This window comes from Fistularia commersonii, chromosome 24 (assembly GCF_037954325.1).
Source record: "Fistularia commersonii isolate RoL2024-O1a breed Wild chromosome 24, RoL_Fcom_v1.0, whole genome shotgun sequence".
In the NCBI taxonomy this organism is placed as follows: domain Eukaryota; kingdom Metazoa; phylum Chordata; class Actinopteri; order Syngnathiformes; family Fistulariidae; genus Fistularia; species Fistularia commersonii.
The window spans coordinates 12,325,225-12,347,205 of NC_141307.1; the positions used below are offsets into that span (position 1 = coordinate 12,325,225).

The following is a 21,981-nucleotide window of genomic DNA, read 5'->3' on the forward strand; positions in this document are numbered from 1 at the left end:
GTAGCCTGGAATTAGCCTGTGGAATTAGCATGTTCTCCCCTCGTCCACATGGGTTTTCTCCTGGTTCCACCCCACAGTCCAAAATCATTCAGGAGGTAAACGCTTGCCGATCTTGGAAAGAAAAAAAAAAAAAAAAGAATTAAATGGTTAGATTAATTCGTTATTTGCACTATAAAAGTATTGTTCATTTTACTTCACCGGTTTTAATTCATAATGGCTGGATTTTCGCATTTGCTATTCAAATACTGAGAATAGGCCACACCGTTGAGCCTCGATGTAGATCGTGCAATGACGGCTGACTGCTGGCGTGCTCTGCACCAGAACCGTGTCGCTAGAAAATCTTCAAACGCACTGTTTGTGTGTTACTAGTTTCTTGTGCTAAAACGTCTGCGACTCGTCACTAAGTGAGGCACGCCGTCCTCCTGCCTCACGGTAGGCGCCGCTCGTCTTTCCAGTGGTTCTTCTTGCGACTCCTCGCCTGCAAAATACCGTGACAGCGAGGGGATCGCATCCACGCACGTGACTGATTGTCATCACAAATGTGATGGTGATGAATCACAGCCATGAACCTCAACGCACGTCACAGGAATCACGCCTATCTGGCTTCTCGCCCAACGACAGCTGTGGCTAATGAATGAATATTTTAAGATCCACACCGTGGGTTCGGAAAACTTTTGAGAGACGCCGTTGTTAAATGCAGAGAGAAAAAAAAAAAAGATAACTACTAGTATAGGGACGGTCTAACTTGTAGATCTTTCACAAGTCCAAAAGGTGCGCCTTCACCCTGGAGCTTCTCAATCCAGGCGAGGCCGTGTGACCTAGAAGGTCGCTTGGGGGTGAAGGTGTCATTCCGGGGTCACGGCTGACAGCTGCGAAAGTCATCGCCAATCCTCGATCCTGACAAATCAAAGGGGCTCCGCCGGAACCGACTTCTTGTCAAGCTCGCCTTCTGCTTTTGTTGTTTTCGCATTTATCTTCTCCCCGAGCACGTCTCCGGCTAATGAGACAGTGAAAGATAATGGCCTGGTATAGCCGCCCTCTCCGCGGATGACGGGAATAAATATCTTGAAGATGTGAGCACTCCTCAGTACCTGTTCAGTCGGGGAGTCACGACGTAAATCAAACGCCGAACCGATATTTATTCGTCCGCTGAACTATTTACTTACACACAATAAAGGGGAATTTATGTGGCTATTAAGAGTGTTTCTGAATGGTCAGGGGGCTGCATCACGAGGCCACTTTATGGATTAGATTCTATAAAACACAAAAGCTGTGAACCGGAGCCGTCCCTCATTGGAAAGGTACGATGAGTTTATCACTTCTAACGGTGTGGATTCTTCAGCCTTACGACGGCGCTTTGACCCAGACGGAGCAGAACCGGGTCCCGCTTTGACCCCGGGAGAAGAGGCTGTAAAGAGTTTGCCGGAAGGATTATAGAAATGCCCCGGGCTCCTTTTTACAACCCCGCGGAGGAGGTGATGTCACCGAGGGGATCTCGCTCGGAAAAAAAAAAAAAAAAAAAAAAAGGTTTTGCAGAGAGGCGCGTAAAAGGGACGAGCAGGGAAAACGGCAAAGGCGGAGAGATAACAACTGAGGGAGAAGAAAGTAATCTGAGCCCAAGAGAGGGGGAAGCAAAGTTAGAGGGAGAAATTGGGAGTAGGAAGAGATTTGGAGCGATTGGAGTGCAGAGAGAGAGAGAGGGAGAGAGAGAGGGAGGGAAAGAGGGGAGGGGTAAAAAAAAATTGGACTCGCAATCTTCTTCCCCCAACTTTCTTTTCCTTCTCCCTTTCGCTGTGGAATAAACCTGGAGACAGACAAAATCACCGGATTACACTGGAATTGAATTTCCACCCCTTCGGATGTACGCAAGTTTGTTTTCACAAAGCGGATTCATGTGGTCGTAAACTTTTTTTTTGGATTGAGATCAGTTGTTGAAGGTACGGCACTCATTAGGTTTGTGTTTGCTGACTTCTTTATCTTTTCATATTGAAGTTAAAGTTGATAAACCAAGCATGGAAACTTTTGCAGGGCTGTGCAACAGGCGCGCTGGAAACACTGCAGGGAAGTCTGTGGCAGATCCGTAGAAGCTGACCACAAAGTCCCGACGCTTTCTCTGATTGGAAAATGCTTAACATCATGCAACGGGATGAGTGTTGTTTAGTTTCGAGGCAAATCCCCAGGTTTCTTCAGACTCCCTCCAGCGGCGATCACTTCAGATGAACTGGAGTATTTGGCCTCGCTCGCTCGCTCGCTGGCTAAAGTGATGCTGATTCCTCCCCCCCTTGATTCCGTGCACTGCCGGCCAAGTTGTTACTGTAACTCTTACTGTCTTCTACGCTTTTCATTCAAAGACACTCACGTGGCATGGAAAAGTCATGTGCTTCTCGTCTGACTCAACCCAACCTCCTACACTTCTCCTCAGACAAAAGAAAGGGGGGAAAAAAAGGAGGAAAAAAAAAAAGTGCTGAGCAGGAAGCTTGAATCCCACAATTGCTTCTGCTTTCCTCATTACTCAGCCATTCCATGTTTGCTGGCTTTTGCATCTCCGCCTGCTTAACCCCCCCAAAGCCCTGGTGGGATCTCGCTAGTTTTCTCCACCAAAAAAAAAAAAAAAAGAAATAGTGCAGCGTCTCAACAGAATCTAAGAATCCCATTAAAAAGGGGGCTGGGCTTCTGGAAGTCCAAGGACTTATTTCTCCAGGAGTGATTGTGCTCTACTCCCCCAGCGATACTGCACTGTCAACATTACAATTTGAACTCATGAACCTCGCACTTCATTTTCCCTGCCCGGGGCTGCAGACTGAGTCGGTCCTTGCAGGTCGCATTCTTTGCACGTAAAGCTTTCAATTGTGGTAAATTTAAGCCTATTTTCTTAACCGGATCAAACATTTTGAATAAAGTTAGGTTCATCTTGCATTGCGGTCAAGGACAAAGCTGATCCAAACAGACCTCGCTTGTTAGCCCGGCAACATTTCAGTTGGACACGATCTCTGGCTGTGCAGTAAGACGAGTAAAAACTTGCCTCGGACGATTTTCATAGCTGTGCAGGTTTTGAAAATTGCCTTTGCTGGTTTTCAAGTCTCCATCGCTCCGAGTTAGTGATATCTGGAGCATCTATCGAGGCCTAAGGCTGCCTTTGCTTGCTTTTATTTCCTGTTGCAGAAATCCTGAATTAAGGACTTTCCAGCTTCTCAGAGCTCGGTCGCTGTGCCCGTGTGCTGTGCGTTCATGACTCAAGGAACACAAAACTACCCTAATTAGCCCCTTTGCCCTTTTCTATTGTTGCAGCCAAAGCTCAGGACCTTATCATGTAGGGACACCTTCAAACATGCTACACATTTGGAAGGCGGTCAAATCATCACTGGCCGGTTCTCCTTCTTGTCCTTTGGGCTTTTCCCTTCAGGAGTCGCCACAGTGAATCCACCTTCTCCCTCCTGCATCCTCCTCTCTCACACCAACTACCTTCATATCTTCTCTCTCCACGTCCATGAATCTTCTCCTTGGTCTTCCTCCAGACCTCCTGCCTGGCAGCTCCAATTCCGGCAACCGTCTACCAACACATCAACTATCCCTCCTCTGTCCATGATCCAACCATCTCAGTCTGGCTTCTCTGACCTTCTCTCCAAAACATCTAACATGTGCTGTCCCTCTGATGGACTCATTCCTGATCCTGGAAAATGAACCCGTCGACCCGCAACACGAGTCATCGGTTCCCGGCGTTATTTAGTTTTAATGATTTCATAGAGATCAAAATTTACTATCACAAAAACATCACTCAAGTAAGGTCGGGACAATTGTGTTGATCGGCCGGGCAGCTTTCTAGGGTCATTCAGAAGTACCAGCGATCGAAAGGCAGTCTTTTTCTGCCTCAAAAGTTCACTGACAAGGTCCTCCCGGGACGGTTTTTGCAGTCGGAACACGAAGCGAAGTGCAAACAGCCACAAATGGGCCACGAGTTCCAGCCGTAGAAGCAACATTTAACAAAAAAAAAAAAAAAGATTGCTTGTACCTCTTGTGTTGGAACAAGAGAGGACACTTTGATTGCTCCCGCGTGCTTCCACTTGGTAAATGTTGCCGGTCTGTTTTGCAGTCTGTCCAGTTCCTGCCCTTCTTGGCATCCTTGCCGTACTGTATATTATGTCCATTATTTACGCAGGGCCTCTTTGCTGGAACTCAGATCAAATCCCCTGCAGGGGGACGAGCCTCCCGACAGGTTCATTTGGGGTCACAAGCGCACCGGTTTATGGGTTTCATGAAGAAAGAAGGGAAAAAAAATGATTCAGAATGTACATTTTCAATGAATGCCATTGGGGAGGCTGTCATTCATCCAGCTGCACAGTGCTAAGAGTGATGTAACAATCTGGAACATCACGTATTGCACGGCGGTGTTGGATTTTCCTTGTTATATATATAAATATAAATGATCCTCGCAGCCTGATTTGGTTGGCAGTGTCTTCTGGAAACAGTGACAATGCAGGTTTAAATACGAGACAAAAAAAATCGCCAAGCACTCAGCACAGATTGCCTGTTTTATGCAAGTCTCTATTATTGTCTTTGCATAACGTCGCTCTGTTCAATTTGGGAAAACGGTATAATTTTCGATATTAAAGGGAATTGTAATTCAGAGAAAAGCAGAAGTTTTTCTTTGCACTTTAAATGTCATTTGTGTGAACAGTCGCTGCCACTTTTTCCTCCTGCTCGCCTGCCATGCAGATTTTCATCCCCCTGTTGTTTTGTTTGCTTTTTTTACGCCTCAGTTTTACACCTCCAAGGAAATATCTGTCACATGTCAATATCTAATTAAGATTTATGGTAAGTGACAGTGCATTAAGAATAGATTTTCCACCTTCCTGTGGCATAGACATGACAAAAGCATGACTTTGATTTTAGTTCCAGTTTTTAAAAGTTTTTTTTGTATTTTTTTTTTTTTTTATGGAACCCATGAAGAATTGAACTCCACCAAAAATCTGGAACCCCAAAAGGAAATAATAATTAAAAAATATATATATATGAATGGTTTGGAGCTCAACGCAGACTGCCGTGATTGTCGATGTTGGTAACCAGATGTGCCGCTTAACGCTTGTCTTCAGGCTCTTCCTTTTGGACGACTTTCAAATCAATCATTGTTCTCCTGTCATTTTTTTATTTGTGACCTGATCACCGGGGCGGCGCAGGACACGTCCAATGGCGTGATGAGTCCAGTAGCCTCAGCTCATCCTGACCACATCTGCCATTTCTAACTGCAAAGTTTTTTGGTTGTGTATTGAACGGAAGGAGGGCGCGGCACGAATCTCGAAAGCGATTAAAATGATTGGATTGCGTCCAAAACAATGGCATTGAGTTGTAACGTTGGTTTCTCTGCGCTGACATGCACCGAGTATAATATTCTATGCAAACTTCATTATTGTGATTATGTGGCATGGAGATTATAAAGCGGCAACTTGTCACATCTCAAGTTTCGATTAACCTTAATCTCATCTGACTGCAAGGTGAAACTCAAACATCCAATCTCATCAGCAGTCTGGTGTTGTGATGATCCCCGTAATTTTGTGGCGGCACTGATCTTGACTGCTGGTGTAGTTTATACTTTTATTTGCAACCATTGAAAACAAAACGTAAAAAAAACCACAACCACCGTAAGAGCTTGTGCCCTATTACGGGTTCATATCAAAAGTAGAAAAATAAAACTTCAAATAGAGGATGACGTGACTTTCTCTAGTAAGCGCTCTCGCAATACAACCGTTTTTCCGGCGGAAGTAAGAAAATAAAATAAAATACCAAATTCGGAAAACACAATCAAACATCTTACCTAAAATAATAACACCTTTCAAGTGGTTATTTACCGGTATAATGGAAAATACGTGGCCCCCCGAAAAAAAAATAAAAAAAAAATAAATCAATGTAAAAAAATAGCAGGGCGTTACGCAGAGAGTAAATGTCTCGGTCTTTTCCTTGGGCTTCTGAAATGTTAACGCGGTCTTTAAAATGAAAAAAAAAAAAAGCAAGGAAACAGAACATCATTTTAAGCCAAAATCGAATGCATAATTCACAATACGGGATAAGTCAAGCGACCCTTGTTGTTGGAGAACGTCAGCCGGAACATTGTCCTCCACCGCGCCGCACAGGCGGGTCAGGCTAGGTGGTATTCACACCATGTCTTCAACTAGGCAGGAGTGCCACATTGTGTAACCCAAGGGGGAGCATGGGGGTCATTTCTCTTGGCAGATGGGACAGGTGTGTGTACAGAGACCTAGTCTGCTTGCTTGCCTGCCTGGAAGGCCTTGCTGTTCCTGTAAACACTACACAGAGTTATTGCTTCCTTACACATGCTGAGGGCAAGTCCAGGTCACCTGGGAGGTTTTTTTTATGTAAGTCAGAGTGGGCGGCATGCATGTGCTTATGCCTCTGCATCTCCGTCCAAGACAAAGGGGTATATATAGCGTGATTGCGAGGGGTATAAACGCAATAATGATTTCAATGTGGCGCTTATAAAAAAAAGCGCGTCCGTACATGTGTGTGCTTGTTTGGCCACGTGGAAGCATCTGTTGCGATACAACCAAGACTGCGGTCCAATAGCCTCCAGATGTATTTGTGTTTAGCGCTGTCCTCGCTCTGACTCTCCAGTGTGCACGTCGCTTTGTTCTTCTTTTATTTGCTTCGACCGTAAAATATTTTGACTTCATTTTCTTGCATGCATTTTTTGGTGCGCCGCACGTGATGCGAGGTCACAGCTGCGGGTGAAAGGTCACACAGATGGACAGGATAATGATCAGTACTGTATACAGTTATATTCCTTAATGAGGGACAATCTAGTTAATTCATATGCCACTAACAAAGCCTGCATCTTACCACATAATTAACACATCAACTGTGACTAACTCATAAATATACATCAATGTCTATTTGGAAGTCAAGCATAATGTGCAGCTGTCGACAGAGAGGATGTTGGCAGGAACTTGGCAAGAGTTCACTTTTTTAACATTTCTCTTTTTCTGTGTTTTGATTCATCAGCAGGTCGCTGAGGTGAGCGGAGGAGAGCTCCTGGGAATAAGATCATGTGGTTTCTCAGCATCTTCCTGACTCTCCTGGCCATCGGCTTTGGGACACGTGCCATGTTGACACCAGAACAAGGTAAATGTCCTCCTGCATGGCATCACATTTTGGGGATTTTTCTCCCCGTTGGGTCTTGCGGGCAGCGGCTACCTTCAATAATTGCTTATTAAAAATATCAGGGTTTTTGCATTGCATTTTTCACAATTTATTTTGTGAAAAAGGTTTCTTTTTGTTCTCCCAAAATGAATTTATTTTCCAAATACAGTTATTGGTGAAATGAGATTTGTAATTGTGTTACCAGTCACCTTTTTTTTAAAAAGCAACACGGAATTACCTGAAAATTAAATCAGCCACTACCTTTAAATCAGCTTTCTGAGCTTTTTTTTTTAATAAAATGTTAAACATTAAATTGGTTGGAGTTCATATATTATAAATACCTTTAGTAAACTTTATCATGCTGTGTATTCATGGATCATCACACCGGTCCACCATCAAAACTGTGACCAAAAATGACAGGAAATGATAAGTGTCAATATAATTGCTTTTTTTTTTTTTTTGTCCTATTGACTTTTCTTTCCCCCCAACTGCAATATGAGGGCTTGACTAAATATTCACTCTGGATTTGATAGTATGTATGTATGTGTGTGTGTGTGTGTGTGTGTGTGTTTGCATGTGTTTATGCCCTGCACATCTGACATGACCAAAGACCACAATGAAAATGGAGAATAATTACCGTCGGTTTTGTTTCAGCATGTCGCTCGCTGTGTGTGACAAACATCATGTGTCTAAACATTTAATTCAGATCGCTTTCTGTGGCCGTCAATCATGTTGTCTTTTTAAAAGTATAGAGGAAAAGGCGTTTGCTTTATTTCATGTTTTACGTGTGCACTGTAACTGTAGACGGTATGTAAAAATGTCAACATCCGGCTTTTTTTATGTTTGTTTTTTTCACCGCGTTATGTACGAGATAGATATTCTGTTTGTACATGGCTTTTCTGTGTGACAGCGGAAAAAAAAACAATCAAGAAATACTTGATAAAATGAAATCCCTTTTATCTCCCTGCTTTATTTATTCATGTCTTTCTGAACCGCTTTAGCCCGCATTACAGCGACAGACTTCAAGCAAGAAGTCTGTTGTAATGGAGGTTTGTAAAAGAACACAAATCACCAAATTACTGATTTTATTTATCCATCATAATTTTAGAAAGCGGGACCCTATATCAAAGTGGATACTTGTTGAATTAGGGGAAACATTATCTTCAGTCATCTCTCAGGGTTGGGGGTTAACAAAGTAAAACGTGATTAAAGGAAAACAAAAAGCAAACAAAACTGTTTCCTTTTTATAATTGGAAAAACAACCAAAGTTGCAGAACTAAACCTTTTCAAAAAAAAAAAAAAAAGAACTGAACAAAATTCATTTTTATCCTTGTTTTGAATAATAAACCCTTCTTAATACGGAATCTTTAAACCAAAGAGTAACAGAAACATGCTCACGGAAAAATCGCAGCAAACAGATTAATGTGATCGCGTAACGTGAAACAAAACAAACAAAGTAGCGGGAGAAACCAACCAACCAGCCATCCGTCCGTCCATCTATTCATCTTCCTCCGTTTTTCCGGCGTGGAGTCGCAGGGCAGCAGCCGAAGCAGGGGAGAATCCCCCACTGGATTCCCTGCTGGACACGGCCTAATGACTTTTCCAGGTCAACAAAACACATGTAGACCAGTTGGGCAAAGTCCCGTTCGCCCTGAAGAACCCCGTCGAGGGTAAAGTGCCGGTTCGCTTTTCAACGACCGGGACGTAAGATGCACCGGTCCTCCTGGATCTGGGGTTCAATGACCGGCCGCACCCTCCTCTCCTGCACCTCCAAGTAGTCTTTTTCAGGAAGGCGGAGTGTGACCTCCCTGGAGTGAGAGCACAACCGCCGATCCCCTTTTTTTTAAAGAGGGTCGCCACCTCAGGTTGTCGCTGCCCCCGTCTTCCCCACAAAACTGCAGAGGTGTGTCAGATAGAACCTCTGCCACAGAGGAGTTCTGTGACTACCTCAGCAATGGCAGCCCCAGAAATAGGAAAGCTCACCCCAAAGGTCCCAAACGCAACTTCCCCCTTGCAAGGCATGGCATCTGGACAGAGGAGGCTTTGGAAGTATTCCTTCCATCGATCCCCGACATCCTGAGTTGAAGTCAGCAGTCCACCATCCCCGCTGCACTGAGTTGCTGGACAGTGGACCAGAACCTCCTCGAAGCACTCATTAAACGCCTCCCATGCTTGTGTTTTATGCCTCGGCAACCACCAAAGGCGGGGGCCACTTGGCCTGCCCAAATCTGCCGGCTGAATCTGGACCCCCACAGGCCAGACAAGCTTAATAGGACTCCTTTAGCTTGACGGCATCCCTCACCGGTGGGGTCCACTAACGGCGTTGGGGATCGTCGCCTCGACAAGCACCGACCACTTTACGGCTACAGCTTTGGTCTGCCGCCTCAACAATGGAGGCCCACTTGGACTCAATGCCGCCTGCCTCCCTTGTAACATAGTTGAGGCTCTGCCAAAGGTGGGAGTTGAAACTCTTTTTCAGGGGACTGTCACTGTTGACTGACCGTTGAAATTCCCAAAGTAAGACGAGGGAGTCGCCAAAGGAAGTGCTCTCCAGCAGCCCCTCTAGAAATCCCAAAAAGGGTGGGGAGTCTGAATTGCTGTTGGGAGCCTCGGCACACACACCGGTCAGAACCCGTTCCCAAACCCCAAAGGTGGAGGGAGGCTACTCTCTCATTCATAGGGTTGAGCCTCAACATACAGGCCCTTCTCATTCGGAACAATTAAGAATAGAAAAGTGTCCAACCCCCGTCAAGCAGCCTGGTTCTAGACCACTAGCCGTACGTGGAGGTGAATCCGAGCATAGCTTCTATGGCTTCTGCGGCCGAGGATGAAATCACCGAGATCCCCCACTTCAGGGACCACCGGGCGGACAATAAATCTGACCCCTTTGGTTCCTCCATTGCACGGTGAGCCCAAGGATAGGGGGACCCAGCTGGCCTTTCAGGTTCCGCTCACCATCCAGGCCTGGCTCCAGCTTTGACCCTGGTAACCCATGTCAAGACGAGGGAAAACAATTCCATGGATGTCTCATCAAGGGTGGGGGGTCTTCTGAACCACGCTTTGTCTGGTCCCTCACCCAGGACCTTTTTGTCCTTGAGTGACCCTACCCCAGCCGTAAAGCCCCCGGCAACTTAGCTCCAAAGATCACCGGGACGCAAACAAACCTCTCCACCGCGAAAGGGCGGTGGCTCGATGTGGGGAGAAAGCATCCAAATTAAAATGAACCATTTCATAAACTAAGCAACCCCGCTGGTTTAGAACCAGTTACATCAGCAAAGTCTGTGGAGATGCTCGAAGGACAAAATGTTTTTTTTTTTTTTTTTAGAATGGTGTAAAACAGTCATTGTCATGGCTGTCAGCCCAGCTGACGTGTGCTGTGTGGATGCTCCGATGCATTAATATGTAAACCACCGCATGAAAGGAAAGTACTGTCTGAAACCATAAATGTATCAAACTGTGACCTCAAAACCGAGGTACATGCAGTCCACACATTTTCCTTGACACAAATGATTGCAACTGCTCGAGTGAGGAACGGGATGTCTGCCCTTTTTTTTTGAAGGCCCGGTTACGAACTGAACAATTCCATGTTTGTGAATGTCTACCGCCACCCAACGAACCCAGAGAGTCACTTAATCTTTGAGGGAACAATGATACGGCTGATTGTCCCTCCAACCTTGTCCAACTCTGGAAGGACCTCCCAAGAAACGGTGGTCTTCATCCTTTGGGGAGCCAATTCATGGCTTTTCAGGAAATAAGTGAGCCTCCGTCTCTCCAGACCTCGGCGTTGAGTATTATTTTGTAGTTTAAGTTCTTTCCAAATGTGACAAAGACTCGAAATAAATGCAAATCGATATGTGTCTTCCCCCCCCCCCCCCATCCATTTTTAATAATAAGCTACAGTAAGCTATATGAGCGGAGGAAACTTCCCTCCATTTCTTTTAGATTTGTTAGGAAAAAAGAATGGAAGCTGATACACCGTCAGTGAATCTGGACCTCCCCGTGGTGATGGAGGGGATTTATGCACTGACCCGCTCTGAATCTGCTCACCCCCGAATTTGTATCTGTGCCAAAGTTCATGCTTTACCGTGACACGCGCAGCTCAGCAGGACCAGTTACATCAAAAAGGAAACTTAAATGCTTATCCCACTATTTTCTTTTGTCAGCGTGGCACCGTTCTGGGACCTCCTTGCCCTTCGCTATGCATAAATGCGTAGGCATGAATCGCTGCGGCAAAGAAGCCACAGGTACGGGAGAGGCTGCAAAAGTTACAAAAGAAGTGACATTGATTGAGCCACGGAGCTAAAACAGGATATGGGATGGAGCTGAAACGCAAGGTGGTGTGCGGAGGAAGGAGATATTGGAGAAAAAAGAAATATCATTATCATTATTGCATTATCAGTTGTCACTTGCTTCTGTAGCATTAGCAAAGAAACAGGTTTTTTGGGATTTCTTATCATTAATATGACGACTAATAAGGTCCAGTTGAGGATGGCGGGATGTTTGGACGCGTAATTGGGGTTTGAACCGGTAACTCCTCAGTTAGATAATTCCCATTCCACATCTGAGACAACGTTTTTTGGTAAAGTTCGGTAAACATGTAGTTAAAAATCAACCTGTGAACTTTGGTCTGCAGCGTGACTTTTCACCATAAACAAAAGGATGCTTCCCCCTTAAATGGTTTGCCTTCAGCTTGCAGACTGGATAGTTGAACAAAGGTTATTTTGATGGTTAGTTTACATCTATGCTAGCTCATTTTGCCTGCGGAAATAACCTTTTCCAGCCTCCATAACCGTAGTGGATGTATTAACTGTACATTTATTTGAATACTTGATTAATCCCTTGCAGAAAGTGCTTGATCCCTTGCGATTGAACCCATCGGGTTTGACCCGCGAGCAGAAGGCAGCCACTGAGTGGAGGCCCGGGAGCAGATCGGGGGGGTCGGTGCATTACTCAACAAACTCCTGAGACAGGCGCCCAGGAACTGAACCAGGAAATTTGGGTTCCGAGGCTGCCGCCTGAGCCGGGCCGCCCTAATCACAGCGTAAAGCGGTAAAAGTAGGCATTTAAAAACACACACACAGGATACAAGACAATTGCTGGAACAACAGAATTTAATTTAAGAAGTTCGAGGTACCTTTGGAAGGCTTGTCTAAGTTCATTATTGTAGAAAGCTTGCGGATTTGTGTGTCATTAGTCCAGTCTGCGTGTGTGTGTGTGTGTGTGTGTGTGAGCATAATAAAACTGGGCCAGGGGCCGAGGAGGGGGAAAATGGGTGAGCTCATCCCCCTAAAGCAGTGTTTTAAGTCTTTCCACTCCTCTGTGCTGCCATTTTATCTCTGGAAAACAACCAAGAATGTTCAGTCTTGTCTGTCTTCTTTGCCCGAGAGGAACGGTGAAGGATTCTCTTCCTTCTCGTTTTCTGTCACAGTCCCTCCTTCATTTTTATCACCTCTTGTCACCCCCCCCCCCCTTTATTTTAATGTCATATAGGCTTCACTGATTCATTGTCTTGTATCAGCTTCATCACACATCAAACCCCGCTTTTCCCGGTGAGCCGCAGGAGCTTAATAGCCGGGGGACGTAGGAGACTGAACATCTGAGCGAGTGGGAGGTTTTCTGCTGATCAGCATTCCAGGAATATTGAGTTGCCATTTTGTAAAGAACATATAATAACTAGAATAACCTCCTTATTAAAAAACACACATCACACAGCGAGCACTCTTCTGACCCTTGTTCCCTAATGAAACTACCCTCCCGTTCCATCTGCAGCGGCAGAATTAACAGTCAGATAAAGTTGGCTTTGCATGGACGCTGAGCAACGGAGGGCACGGAAAGGCCATTCCTGAACCTTTTGAACCTCGTCAGATATGATGGCGTGAAGCCAGAGGGGTCGTGAGTGTTTCAGCCGGGCTTTCACGGGTCAACTTCAGTTTTTGTAACTCTGCAGATATTGAACATTAGAAACCCAAATAGTTCCTGACCAATACAATGAAACCACTGGATCTGGGGCTTCTTGGATTTGAATCCATGTTGTGATAATACACTGATATCGGGGGTAAATCCTTTTGAAAAGAGTCTGTCTTTAAAGAAAAAAAAATCTGAAGACAAAAAAACAGCCTGTTTTTTTTTTTTTTCCATTTATTATTTTTTTTTTTTTTTTTTAGTAATTGGCATGGAGGAGAGTGAGATTGACTCTCAGATCTGTATCCTGTTTAACTGCCAGCTAAGAAACATTTCATGCTTTGGCAGGACTCATACACAACCCATCAAAGAGGAAGTGAATCCGGCCAAGACCATCTGATTTTCCTTTTTTTTTAATTTTTTTTTAAGGCTAAATGCCGCTATGGCAGCAGAATCCTGGAGTGCCCCCTCACACTTTGTGCTAATTAGCTTGTCAACAAGCAAATGCTCTCCTTTGATCACAGCTTGAGGGGAAAAAAAAAAAAAAAAAGAGTTCAATCCCTGCAAAGCTTCCGCTGCCAAGATGCTCGATTATGCAACAGTCCACAAGAATATCATCTTCCCTCTAAATTTGGTAGAAAAAAAACTATTTTCCCAATATGTCCGGAGAGGGAGGAGGGGGTGGATGCTGCAAGCCCAGAAACCGCTAGAATTTAAAACCAAACAGAAAATTAATCAAATTTTAATCAAGCAAAGCAACCGACGAAAGCCGAACATATTTTTCCAGTTGCAACTGTTGGTTTAATTTAAAAAAAAAAAAAAAAATATATATATATATATATATATATATAGTTTCAGTGGGGTGGAGATATGATCGCCACAATTTCCTCTTTGATTATTACTGAGCCTTTTGTAGTTTTTGTGGACATATATTTCGAGAAGAAACTATCTAGGTAGATGTGACGAGATCGTATTTTTTAAATGCATGTAGTTTATTTGAGTGCTTTAAAGGCTGTTTAATTTGGAACATTTTGTTTTTGATAAAGTTTGCACTATCGACATTATTCAATGACGAAACGAAATAAAGTGAAACAACATAAAATAATACACCTGGATGTAAAGAAAAAAGTCAAATAGTCTCACAAAAAAAAAAAAAAAAAATCTGTTTGGGATTCTTGGCAGATCTTGTAAAGTTTCTAACAAAATCCTTTACTTTCAAAAGCTCAGTGAAACATTGTTCCCTGTTCACATCATCCTGGGCTTTTATTAGACACGTCATATGTTATTTCATAACATGTTCCACTGTTTGAACATCATCTCAGCACGGGATCGATTTACAGCCAGACGTTTGAGCCGTTCTTGTCACAGATGCATATCTGACATGTTTCTGAAACAAGATTTGAGGAAGGCGTGCTTTCATATTTTTGGGTGAAATGCCATTATTTCCATCATATGTCCATCACCGGGAACCTGATAGGTTTTGGCGTCATGAGAGAATCTAACTGAGTGTTGGGCCGAGTCACAAAGTCACCTTTCCTGAAGTGACCTCAACTCCCCCCCCGTCTTATGACGTGGTTTTCTTATGTTCTGTTTTTCTATCATTTCGACCTTCTCCTTGCCTTTTTTTTTTTTTTTTGAATACTTTCCATTGTGTTTCCAGCTTGCCTCAAGCCAGGATGTCTCTACTCCTGACAAAGCCTTCATCTTCAGTGTGTCTGATGGTAATGGGTTGGTGATGAAAAGAAAAAAAAAAAAAAAGGAGTTGGCTGTGAGGAAAGAGCTAGAACTTGGGTTATCCTGACTTCAAAAAGCCCTGCATATGGAGATATGAAGATAGGCAGTGTGTGTGTGTGTGTGCGTGGAAGTGTCTTTTTGAAAGGCAGCGGCAGTTTACTTTGTGCTGATTTTGCAAAAAACAGGTTTTTGGACAAAAAAAAAAAAAAAGTTGTTTTACGATCAGCGTTTTGAATTTTTTCTCTGAACCACGTGTGTGAACTAAAGGAAAAAACAAAACAGAGAAAAAAGTCACTCATAAGTAATACAATCGCCGCGCTTTTGTTTGTAGGTCGCATTAAGTTCGATTGGCTCAGACTTGTCCCGGCTTCCCATATCGTGTCTACGCACCGTCTGTTTTCCATTACTTCATTTACACTTGCAGACATCCCAGAAACACAGCCTGCAGACGCAACAAAACATGCTGCACTTTGAAACGCTGCCTTCGCGTCCTGAATCCATGTTGAGTCTCAACTGCGGGGTGTTAAAGATGAACTTGATATGCGATGAAGCACTAAATGTGATTTCATTCTCTCATCATCTGGCTTCTGTGAAATTGAATTCCGAAATCTTAATTAAATGAATTTTATCATCGGCTCTGTTTAGCCGTGCTTGTTGGGGAAGGAAAAAAAAAAACAAAAAAACTGAAAATGAACAGAGTCAAAATCAAAAGCAATAGCCGAAAGGTTCGGCTGTTCAAATATATGTGGAGTTTAACATTTAGAAGCAAAGCATTCATTACCTTGTGTTTGTACTTGAAATAATCATAAATAACGATAATTAAATGAATTTTATCACCGGCTCTGTTTAGCCGTGCTTGTTGAGGATGAAAAAAAAAAAAAAAAAGTGAAAATGAACAGAATCAAAATCAAAAGCAATAGTCGAAAGGTTCGGCTGTTCAAATATATGTGGAGTTTAACATTTAGAAGCAAAACATTCATTTCCTTGTGTTTGTACTTGAAATAATCCTAAATAACAATTAAAAAAAAAAAAATATTGGGAACCTTGCCTGTTTGAAACGTAAATCACAAAAATGTGCACTCTGATGGCAGCATCTTCTGGAATGACGCCACAGTAGTGGAAATAGCCTTTCACTGTGACCTTCAAATAAACCCTCTGTCTCTTCTTTTGTTTTTATATTTGCTTTAGTGCTGCTCTGCTATTGGTCAGTTTACTTTCACAACAATAGCTTATCTTAGTTTATCAGAAAAAGGTTTGAACGGACGTCCCCTTTGTTCACGCCGCACCTCCTTCTTCATTGTTCGCAATTATAATGTATATAAAGCGCTGCATATTCTGTCCCAACTATTTAACGTAAATCCTCAACAGTTTTAAACCGGAAGTAAAATCAAAGTCATCAAACAAATCCTTTTGGGTAAATGAATTAAACCAGAAATTCACAAGGGCGGCTTTTGGGGTTGCATTTTTGGGATGAACAATGATCCCCATATTGAGTATAATTATGATCCTGAAGATATATTTAAATAAAAAAAATAAATAAAAAAAAACATCTTAAAGCGGGAACAAATGGTAGTTAAATAAAATAGCTAAGATATAAATAATACTGAGAAGCAAATTTTCCTCAATGTTATAAGTCATTAAGTTATAATTAAGGGAAAAGGTTAGTCATAAAGAAACTAAAAGATGATAACGAAACAGAAGAATAAAGTTTTACCAATCTTGTAATTTAGCAAATCAAAGCAGTAATTTTCAAAATGACAATCAGTGTGAAACATAGACATAATATAACATCCTGCTACGTGTTTCTGTTTGCAAAGTCTCCCATGTTCATTAACTGGAAAGGGTTATGACTGCAGACCATTTTTTTTCAACATCACAAACAAAAATAGAAAAAGTTTTTAATGCATGAATTATTAAATGTCATGAAAAAAAAAATCTACTTATAGCAAGCAATCTGATGTATTTTGAAGATTGTTTGAACTTGTGATTTAGTCAAAGTGTCTCAAAGTCAAACTTTGTATTTCTTACTCTCCCTCTTTTTTTTTTTACTGTTTATACAATTTCCTGCTATTATTAATTATTGTTATGTTTTGCTTGAAACTCTGGCACAACAATTTCCTTCGGGACAAATAAAGTCATTCTTATTCTTATTTAGATGAGCGACAGTCTCTACCTGGTCTCACTTCCTCTTTTTGTCCAGCAACAGGCTTAAAACTTTTTTTTTTTTTTTTTTTTTTAGCAGAGCTATTCTCTGCTAAAGGATTTCCCACAATGCACTTCTGTCTCTCCTTCGGCGTTAAACCTCATCTTTTTCCGAGCTCCCGGGAGGCGTGGCTGCATCTACCGCAGCGTCTCTCCACGCGTCCAGCATTGATCTTTCTATTGCAGCGTTCAAGCTTTTTTATCATCTTGGTAATTAGCATGTGACTGTCAGCGCTGCTGGTATTCGTATGAATAGATCACTTGTGCCTCTCTGATCAGACCGAGGTTTCCGCCCGGTCAAAAGCAGCGTTTCCTCGCCATTTTGCTGGTTTCTGTCTGATTTTAAAGCAGTGACGTTCATGGCTGGTGAGGCGCTGGATTCTGTAGCCTACCTGGCGCCTACCATGAGGCAGGAGAACTACGTGCCTCACTTAGTGGCTCTTTGCAGCCGTTTCCTGATCGCTCAGCTCGAGAAACTAGCAACACACATGCGGCTGTTGACGAATGTAGTTCATGTAGCAAATGTGTTTAAACATTTTGTTAGCAACACGCCGAGAGTAATACGGTTCAGAGCATACCAGCAAGAAGAAATCATACGCGAGGCTCGACTTTCCCCGGCCTCACCGCTCCTCTCTTTTCAGTATTTGAACAGTAAATGTGAAAATCCAACAACTTTGAGTTAAAAAAAAAACTCTAAAAGAAAATACCTTTATAGTGCAAATTACTGATAAATGGAATTATTAAAGAACTATTAAATTATCTTGTCCTCTTTTCCGTTTTAAATTTTTTTCTCTTTCCGTGATTGGTAAGTGAGGCACGGCCTCTCCTGCCTCCCCCGACTGCATGTCACTGTTTGAAAGAGTGGTCCAGACATGCTGCGCATGTAGAGTCATCAGACAACTGCGGTGATTTGTTCTCATATAAATACCATCTAATTTGACATACATCTGTTCATTTATTCCACGTATTTACATATTTCATTTATGCGCGCAAACCCAGTGTGTGCTGGTTGTCTGCTCTGGTTTTCAGCTGCTAAAAGAGTATTAGTAGCCAATGTTTTGTCATGAAACAATTTGTCCTTTGTTAATAATTTGTCATATATATATATATATATATTAGAAGTCAAGAAATGAGGGCTCAAGGTAAATGAGTCCGGCTCGCTTTTTTCCAGCTCACACAGCGTCTGCGCCGGCCGGTGTTGTCCCGGTTCAGGGGCGAGTCGGCGAAACCAAAAGCCGCTCCATTCTGGCAATAGTTTGCATTGTCAATCACACAACCACAACCTTCAGGCGCCAAGTTTTCCTATGAATTTTCATGCATTACTTTATAAATTCATATATTCGGTTTCATGAGAATAGGCCGTACCGACAATGAGACGTAGCTCTATTTTTTTTTTTTTTTTTTTTTTCAGTGTGGATTAGTAAAGTGTACCATCTGCTCCCAGGTTTTTCTCCAGTCGGATTGAAGAAAAAGTGGAAATTCTGTGCCCTGTAGAACGTCTACCTCGGGGCTCGGTCCTCGGCCCCTAAGAGATCAATTAACTGCGGATCACAGTCTTTCACAGGGTTCACGTCTACCTGTACCAGCCCAGTTCTGTTTTTTTTTTTAACACTTCTCACATTTCCCCCTGTAGTTTGGCAGGCATGCTCTGACAGGTAACACTTTTCTCTGTAACCTCCCTTGACGGGGTGAGAATATGTCCATCAAAATGGAATCTACTGCGACAGACAAACCTGGTGTTTCTCTCCAGAAAGCTTTGTCCTCATTTCATCTCGTTCGGTCTGTTTTAGCAACTCTTTCTCCACACTCCGCTGTGACCTCTCTTTTTCTTTAAGATCATTACTGGAATGCGTATATGAATGAAAACCATTGTTCTTTTTCACAGAATCGCCCGTGAGAGAAGTTCTGTAATGACTGTGTGTTCTGGACAGCTTTACAGTGCAAGAACAACATCAGGGTTTTGGTTTTATCTCTGTTTACCTCTTGGAAATCCTTCAACTTCTTTTGTCTCTCTAGATGTACAGTGCCCATCCTTGCAAGTGGATGAGTGGAGATTTCCTCAGGCAGACAGAGAAAATATCAGAGGTAAAATACGCTCAAACATCCAAAGCTATATCTATATATATATATATATATATTGTCCTCGGTTTCATTTCCGGGGCTTTTAATGACTCCATTTTATTCGCAGGCTTTAATATCGTGAGGCAGTTCTCCTTATTCAAGAGTCCGGATGTCAAAAAGATCCGGAACCCTCGGGGACCCACCATCCTCCGCTTGGGCAAGACTGCACTCCTGCAACCCACAGAGTATGTTTTATATATCTGTCAGCGCCTCTCTTTGCTCAGCGAGCGCTCCGAGATGAACACCTACTGTATGCTTGGCTGTAGAACAGCGGCTCTGTGCTATGTGGTTTTAACTGTTTTATTTGTTTGTTTGTTTTCTGATGTTAATCCCTGAAACCTGCTGTGGCAACCGGACTTGGTTTTCCAAGCTCACGCTTTATACCTGTTGCAGTTGGATGTCGGTCCAAGTTGAGGGGGTTGGATATGTTAAGTAGCGTGTTATTTTGCTTTTTCACACGCTTTGAACACCGCGGCTCATTTATGTATTTTCGGGGCTAACAAGTTTCATGCCATCAAAACCTTTAGCCTCGTCACACCGGACCAATGCAATGACAGAGAAATACTGAGGTCGTTCAGTGGTTTTAGTTTGCAGAAGAACAAGACTGCGATCATCTGTTGTAGGACAAAGCGGGGGTAGAAAAACGCATGGACGGATTGTTTTTATTAATAATCTTTTGCTCCAGCCGTGTTGCAGGCGATGTTCGGAAAACTGCATTTCCAGTACGTTCTTGTGGATGTTACTGGTGTATATGAAAAGTAAAAAAAAAAAGTTTCGGTGTAAATATCTCATGTTACAACGTGGATACCTTATCAACATATATTCATGTTTAGCCGGTGCGGCTTATATTCAGGTGAACTCAGTAGTCGTGAAATTACGCTGGTTTGAATGGGGTGGGCGTCTTTGTATGTGACGTTTCGGGAACTAATGTGTGAATTCTGGGGGAAAAAAAAAAAAGAAACCCGTCGGATCTCTCGGGCTGAGGCTCGCTCGAGTCGCCAGGGTCCGGTTCGGCCCGGCGTCGTCTCTCCGTAAACATCATTTGTAAAAACAACACAAGCAAAGTGCCGGAACATCTAAAAGCTCTTCAGGCTGTTGGCCTTCAGTCGACACGTGTCTTGTTTTGCAAACCCCACAACGCCGGTCCTGCTCTGATTACTTTTCCAGAAACTCCACTTCCTCCATTACACCGCCAACCTTGTCTTGCAAAGCTGAATTTCACAGCCTTTTGGCTCTTTGATGGTGACCGCATGAACACGTCCCTGCTTCCTCCTGGCATGTTTGCGTCCTTGCAATGATGCCTTAATTAGCATTAATAAACATTTGCCACTTAAAATGACAAATTACAGGGGAATCGGTTAAATAGATGCATTTAGGCTTCATCTGAACTCGTTTCAAGGCAAAGACACCTGCTGCTGTAAAACCCAGAAGAGCAAAGCGTCTCGCACAACATGTTTTAGGGACTTGACATGTAGCAATTACTCGAGTTTTCACCGTGTTATTACACAGGACTTGAGTGTAGATTGTGTTTAAAATTCTGTGACAACTTCTTATTTATGTTATCTGCAGGTTGTGTTGCAGGGATGTTTTGTTTCATTTGATTTCTGAATTATAGTTGGTGTTTCAGGCAGCTCTCTACCCACACATAAAGCAGTTTTTTTTTTTTTTTTTCAACTTACCAATTGGGTCAGCCTGGAGTATTTTATCATTCTGTCCAGTGCTGTGAGCTCCACTCACTTAAAGGCCCAATAAATCTGTCCACAAAGCAGTCTTTTTCTGTAGAGACATTTTGTTCTCAAAGGGTCTCATATATTGTTTGTCACCAGCTTAGAACACAGCTGTTTCTAAGAAAAGAGCAGAGAAACAAAAAAAAAAACAAAACAAAAAAAAAAAAAAAAATGTCACTCCTCAGGACATCAAAATGTTTGGAGCTGAAAAGGAAAAAAAAAAAAAATCCATGTTATTTCTGTTCGTCCTGAAACTTCCTCTCACCCGCCGGCAGGGATTCACGGTGCTTTTTGGCGTCTGACTATTATATTACATCCCGACACCCCGACAGACCTTCTTTCGTTCTGTCCGTTACGAATGCTACCATTTTTGCGCCATTGTCGCCTTTCCCTGAAGTATGTTAAGTAGGAATACTATGCATCCGTTACCCACAAAAGCATCTTTTTTATGTCATAAATCCCAAATTTTGTGACCGATTCTCCTTTCTGACTTGTCAGGATTAAACCAACATAAAGCAGATGTCACGATATTGTAGTGGTAAAAGATGCAGATCTGGTTAGATAAGATAAGATAAGAACAACTTTATTAATCCCGAAGGAAATTGTTGTGCCAGAGTAACAGAAAATATAACAGTAATGAATAATAAAAAGAAAAAGGCAGAATTAGAAATAAAAATAAACTATAAACTATAAAGTGTCTCAGTGAAACTATAAAGTGTCTTAGTAAGCAAGTGACAAAAACTATAAGTGTCTTAGTAATAAGTGAGGTAAGGAGTGCACCATAGTATGATAAAAGGAAAAATTGTAGTGTAGCTGTTATGAAATAAAATATTGCACAGTTCTGAATATTGCACAGTGAAATGAAATATTGCAGTTTTTTTTTTTTTTTTTTTTTTTTTTAGGTTAAAGATAGGTTTTTTATGGCTATTATATTCACATTTTCTCAAAATAAAGTTAAAAAGACGGGTGCTAAAGCAGACCTGGGTATTTTGCTGCCCCTTGAACGTCCCTGGAGTCAATAAGAACATGCATAACAAAGCATTCTTGGTGAAATCTTGTCGCGGCACCTCGACTTTCTTGACTTGAAGACGTTTCCGCCTTCGTGGCAGAGGCTTCTCCAGCTCTGATGGCTTGCGGGGAGTTTCCA

At 42.6% G+C, this 21,981-nt stretch overlaps 1 protein-coding gene across 3 annotated transcripts in view; it reads left to right on the forward strand.

Annotated features, from left to right (window-relative positions):
* Window positions 1-1,770: 1,770 nt before the first annotated feature.
* Window positions 1,771-21,981, forward strand: part of col16a1 (collagen, type XVI, alpha 1) — a 70,712-nt gene continuing 50,501 nt past the window's right edge. The window contains exons 1-4 of one of the 3 annotated variants that reach the window (XM_086171216.1): window positions 1,771-1,937; window positions 7,012-7,131; window positions 19,003-19,071; window positions 19,175-19,292. In XM_086171216.1, the coding sequence (XP_086027342.1) occupies window positions 7,056-7,131; window positions 19,003-19,071; window positions 19,175-19,292 (263 nt within the window). In that variant the 5' untranslated portion in view covers window positions 1,771-1,937; window positions 7,012-7,055. The remainder of the gene's footprint in view (window positions 1,938-7,011; window positions 7,132-19,002; window positions 19,072-19,174; window positions 19,293-21,981) is intronic. The other 2 variants (XM_086171217.1, XM_086171218.1) reach the window with 2 other exon arrangements.